This window comes from Cajanus cajan, chromosome 2, assembly GCF_000230855.2.
Source record: "Cajanus cajan strain Asha chromosome 2, NIPB_CcT2T_4, whole genome shotgun sequence".
Classification (NCBI taxonomy): domain Eukaryota; kingdom Viridiplantae; phylum Streptophyta; class Magnoliopsida; order Fabales; family Fabaceae; genus Cajanus; species Cajanus cajan.
Window position 1 is genome coordinate 69,236,464 of NC_138518.1, and position 5,761 is coordinate 69,242,224.

Genomic DNA, 5,761 nt, shown 5'->3' on the forward strand with positions numbered 1-5,761 from the left:
TAATAAATTTTGTAAGAATCAATTGTTATGCTTAAAAACTCCATTAGGAAATATTATGGAAGATGTTCTTATATTTAAAAAGCCATTACATTACTATTATTGACGATAATCTTATGTTTAAAAACGTCATAGGAACATACATCATCCTTAGCCAAAAGCATTAACCGGGCGATGAATAAAAGCCAAAAATGTGGGCCACGGTCAACAGTACGATAGCTCGGTTTTCCGTGAAACAGTTTTGTCTCATTGCGGTACCCCTCGACAAACAAAGTCACTAGTGCTTGTCTCTGTCTTAGCCTATGATGATACTGATTGTAATTGTATACTCCTCATTTTGTCACTGTGCAATTTATTTATTATTTTCCGTGATACCTTGTGATTCTTTCACTTTTCTTCCTTTTTAGCTTCATCGCATTCCTCCCCTCACCAGCCACAGATAAAGGTTCTCCCCTTCAACTTCCTACCTGCGTTTCATTCCATGTTATTTGCATTCGTCTATAACATATTTCATCGTAATTTTTTTTTATTATACTAATTGATTAGGTTTGTTTTTCTACTCTTAATTTACGGTTCCTTTCATTACTCTATGATTGCAATTCATAGTTTTGGCTACTGTTTGAGGTTTAAACATTTTGAAAGTCTGGATCTTTATTCTCCTTATTTGTTTTCCATCATGGATTTCTTTTGAATTTCTTAGAAAGTGGGATAATAACTTAACTCAATCTTATAAATCGGCTTATAAGTGAAGGATTGATTGTTCATTACTTATATACAAACTCGACATATATAGATTGTCCGATAATGGTCTGATAACATGTGACATGATAAAGCTACTAACAATCGGTAATTCGCTATATGCTTCGATAACATTTTGGCAAAATGGATTAAGAGTTTAATTCAATCTTACAAAATTAAATTGTAAAATGAGGATTATTCCGCGATTATATACACTATTATGAATTTATTTTTAATGGATGAGAAATATCAAATAGAATTTGATTGTATTACACTTGTCAAAATTTGAGTGGGTTGATTATAACTGATCCTGTTCAGCGTTTTGATGAGCAAATCAACTGGTAATATTATGTGCTAAACCACAATAAATCATGAGCATCGATGGTTGGTATTTTAAAAGACTACTCCTTGATGATTTTTCACTCTAGGTTTTTACTTGGTGGGCACAATGTGTTTGACCTTCATGGACTTAGCATCCCTTGTGCTGATGTTCATTTTCAATAGTAATGAAATCTTCTTTCCTTATAAAATTAAAAAAAAAAAAATACCATTGAGGGATTCCAAAAGGCTACGTTTTTCTGTTTTTAGTCGTCACGTTGTCCAAGATTGTGTTTTGACGGGATTCTAACCAGCATGTTTTATAGTGTTCTGAAACTAGTCAGTGAACTTCAAACATATTCATACTTGCATCTATTAGTATTGCTCAGCATCGTTGGATTGGATGCATGTGATATGAATTCATGTTGTTTAATAACTATAATTCAAACAAACTTTCTGCAGATCCTGCGGATTATAAGTAAATATTACGAGGATGAAGATGATAACTAATGTTTCCGAGTATGAGGAAATTGCAAAGGAAAAATTGCCAAAGATGGTTTTTGATTACTATGCATCAGGGGCAGAGGATCAGTGGACTTTGAAAGAGAACCGAAATGCATTCTCAAGGATTCTGTAATTTACTTTTCCCAGGAATCTAGAAACTTTATTTTTTTCCATTCAAGATATAATTTCACCTTTCCTTCTTTGATTACTAAGGACACAGTAGGATTTACATGTGTTATGAGATTGCAACTTATGCTCCCTTTTATTAATTTTCATCCTTTTTATTCTGTAGCCCTTCTTTAAATATCTATTTGGTTTACTTCAAATAGGTTCCGGCCGCGTATTCTTGTTGATGTAAGCAAGATAGACTTGACTACAACAGTATTAGGCTTCAAAATATCAATGCCTATCATGATTGCACCTACAGCCATGCAAAAGATGGCTCACCCTGAAGGTATGATATCAAACTCATTGGTTTGTGCCAAATTAAGATATTATACCCGGTATTTTGTTGTTGTTAAATATAACTATAGCACTCTCATAAAATCAAAAAGCACAGAATGACGCATTCCCATTCCTTGAGGTGGAATGATTGTAGGATGAGGTATAGAATGCCATAATATGTAGCTTCCTTGCATTTAATTGAATGAGAAGGCATATTGGAGCTCTTTGATAGAAAGCTTACGGCGTATGTTTATGCTGAAACCGGTAATGGTTCTGTATACTTTAGTGTACTATAACCATGAACACAATAACATAAAAGAGAGGACTTAAAAAAGGTTTTGCTTAAATACGAAGACATAAGAACATTCCCTTTTCAACAAAAAATGCTGTTATACTCTCTGGTATAGGATTACAATCCATATCAAGGAAAATCATATATAAGAAAAATCCCAGTCAATTTCGTATAACCATTTTGGGGAGAAAATTTCAGCAAGACTGTCTAAACTGTTTTCTAAAATGTTTTAAGATAATTTCAGAAGAACTAGTGTTCTCAAATGAAACACGAAGGCTTGGAAATTTTGTTTTATTTATTAGTGTTTAATAGAGAAGAATGCTAGGGTCTTGATATCATTTGATCATTGTGTTTGTAATTTATAGTATATTCTACAAATTATAAAATTCATCATAATTAAGCATTAACTTTGCAGATTTTGTTAATATAGAAGTCCCTGATTCTTAATACCTTTTTAATTGAAGTTGATTTCCACCCACAGTTTAGAAAAAGTTCTAAATTAAAACAAATCATGCAACTTTTGTGCAGGAGAATTAGCTACTGCCAGAGCAGCATCAGCAGCTGGCACAATCATGGTTTGGATTTCACCACATTTGTCATCTACTTTGGCTTTATTTCCAGACAAAAACTGTTTTTGTTTCCTTGTAGTTTTATTATTTATTTGACTCAAATTTGAAATGGTATAAGCCTAAAGACCTGCATGCATTTGTTGTACTTATTAACTTTCTGGCAGATTAATTTTTATAATATTTTTTGTCAGACACTATCCTCATGGTCTACTTCCAGTGTTGAGGAGGTTGCTTCAACAGGTCCTGGCATCCGTTTTTTCCAACTCTACGTGAGTATCTTGCCCTTATTTCTTCTTTCTGTAGTTCTCTTTTCTGTGATGTGTGTTACGAGTCTCTCCCTTGAATACAATAACATAGTATAAAACAGGAAATAACTTTTATGAATTATCATTATCATTTTTTTTGTTGCACTTTTATCAATGCTTTAATGAGTTTGACAAATTAATGGTTGATTCCTGCATACTGCCACAGGGCAATGTATTGCATTTTATTTCCAGTTTTTTTTGCTAGAAAAGATCTTATAGTTTTCACAAATCATTTATAATTTTCTCCAGAATCTTTTATTAATACCTAATATGTTACCGTTCTTTTCTTCTTTCAGGTGCTTAAAGACAGAAATGTGGCTGCTCAGCTTGTGAGAAGAGCTGAAAGAGCTGGTTTCAAGGCAATTGCCCTTACTGTGGACACTCCAATTCTTGGTCGAAGGGAGGCTGACATCAAAAACAGGTTGGTAACCATTTGGAATGAGTTTAATGGTCATGTAGTTATAGTCTAAAACACTTTTACACAATCAATCAATCAAAAATCATCATTAGTATAATTTTTTAATTATTTGTTTTAAAAATCAACAAACTTAGAATACATGGTAGTTTGTAATTGGACGATATTGTAAATTAATTTATATTGTCACTTATCAGTCAGTGTATAGCTTATTTTCTCTTTGAAAATTTCAATAGAAAGTCTTTCCATTAAACTTTACATGGGTCGTCATGGTTGAATTGATAAATCTCCTACTTTAAGATACATATTACTTGCTTGTTTGATGGGGTATTTTACAGATTTACATTGCCACCAAATCTGTTATTGAAGAATTTTGAAGGTTTGGATCTTGGAGAGATGGACAAGGTATGTGATTACATTGCTATTTTCCATTATTGGTATGAAATTTTGTAATCAGGTGGGTTTTTTCATCATTGGTCATCTTATTGTTGTTACTCTGCTATTTGCTGTTTGGAATTACATTGCAGACTAGTGACTCTGGTCTTGCCGCTTATGTTGCTGGACAAGTTGATCGATCACTCAACTGGAAGGTGATATAGATCTTTCACAGATACAGTTTTCTAATCTGTGTTACTGAATGCGGAAGTAATACCATGGTAAATCTTATTTCAGGATATCAAATGGCTTCAAACAATCACGTCATTGCCAATTCTAGTAAAGGGTGTACTTACTGCTGAAGATAGTAAGCCTATCAAACATATACGATCTGTTGTTTCTATGTCCATTTTATCTTTATTAGGATTGTTTTCTCAATATTGAATCTAATCCCATATCTTATGCTAATAATGTAGCAAGGATAGCCGTACAAGTTGGAGCTGCTGGAATCATTGTTTCCAATCACGGGGCTCGTCAACTTGATTATGTCCCTGCAACTATTATGGCTTTGGAAGAGGTACTGCATCCTAACCATTTTTGGATTTTTTTTTTTATTAATTTAAAGAAATCAACCGCTTCTATTGCTATCATTCTTGCCACTGGAACTAATCAACTAAAGTCTTGCTCATTCTTTGTTTAATTTAAGTTCATAATGCAATGCATTAAAACTATAAAGCTGTTATAGTTGAAAATTTGCAAAATTCTTTTTCATTGTCTATTTCCTCAGTCTTAATCATTGCATTTTCCTTATTTAAATTTTTTGGTATCCTATTGAATGATGACCTCTTTAAATTTGTTAACATAATGGAAATATTGGTTGCTTGCCTTGAATAAATAGGTAGTTAAAGCTGCACAAGGAAGAGTTCCAGTTTTTTTGGATGGTGGAATTCGTCGAGGGACAGACGTTTTTAAAGCACTAGCTCTTGGAGCGTCTGGTGTATTTGTAAGTATATGGAAATTTTATTACATTAATTAAACTGTCGAATGCTTAACTTCAATATGTGTGATTGTGTGTGCTTATTTGCCTTAGTGAAGCATATGTGCATCATAGAGATATAATTCCTAAGCTCCACAGAGAAGCATATGATCCTGATCTAAGAAATTTCCTTAAAATATGAATATGCCACAAATGCCACTGAAACTTTGGAATATGCTTTTCTATTTCAGTGGTTTATTTGTGTTTCATTAGAGACAAATGATCTAAATAATCTAGGTAGCCCCACATTCCTGCTTTTATATGTTTTGCCTTTGATCTGAAATTTCAGATTGGTAGACCTGTGGTATTCTCATTGGCTGCAGATGGTGAGGCTGGTGTAAGAAAAGTACTTCAAATGCTTCATGATGAGTTTGAATTAACTATGGCACTAAGTGGTTGCCGTTCACTCAAGGAGATAACTAGTGACCATGTTGTCACAGAATGGGATCGCCCAAGAATTGCCAAGTTATGAGATTGCAGGACTCCAGCTCGTTCACTTATATGGTTGGAAACTGAGAGGTTTCACATCAAGAACTTGATATTAGTAGGCATTTTAAAATAAACTTTGTTCTTGTTTCATGCTTCAATAGAAAATTTTGTTGCTTAAATGAGCTATGTGTGAGTTATCCGTTAGTATTGCTACTTTGTTCACTGTAAGGAAAAAAGTTTCTACTTTCTACCTGGACTCATTTCATTGCACTTGGTGCTGGGATTTGGTAAACCATTGAAACATGATTGCCAATAAAATATATTTTCTTCAAAGCATAA

The 5,761-nt window shown here is 33.2% G+C and overlaps 1 protein-coding gene across 2 annotated transcripts; it reads left to right on the forward strand.

Annotated features, from left to right (window-relative positions):
- Nucleotides 1-300: 300 nt before the first annotated feature.
- Nucleotides 301-5,761, forward strand: LOC109819267 (glycolate oxidase 1). Of its 2 annotated transcripts, none has more exons than XM_083068861.1 (12): nt 301-442; nt 1,516-1,686; nt 1,887-2,011; nt 2,822-2,868; nt 3,054-3,131; nt 3,464-3,588; nt 3,921-3,987; nt 4,110-4,172; nt 4,255-4,324; nt 4,434-4,534; nt 4,856-4,960; nt 5,283-5,761. In XM_083068861.1, exons 2-12 carry the CDS (start codon nt 1,547-1,549, stop codon nt 5,463-5,465), a joined length of 1,104 nt encoding a protein of 367 aa, XP_082924987.1. In that variant the 5' UTR covers nt 301-442; nt 1,516-1,546; the 3' UTR covers nt 5,466-5,761. The 2 variants fall into 2 exon arrangements, with proteins under 2 accessions (XP_082924987.1, XP_082924988.1); XM_083068862.1 differs by having other exon boundaries at nt 440-543.

Bases quoted from the DNA above. Each gene is read 5' to 3' on its own strand.
- LOC109819267 (XM_083068861.1), top strand. From the start codon at position 1,547: ATGAAGATGATAACTAATGTTTCCGAGTATGAGGAAATTGCAAAGGAA. The intron at 1,687-1,886 runs GTAATTTACTTT...TACTTCAAATAG, and splicing joins AATGCATTCTCAAGGATTCT to GTTCCGGCCGCGTATTCTTG. The intron at 3,589-3,920 runs GTTGGTAACCAT...GGTATTTTACAG, and splicing joins GAGGCTGACATCAAAAACAG to ATTTACATTGCCACCAAATC.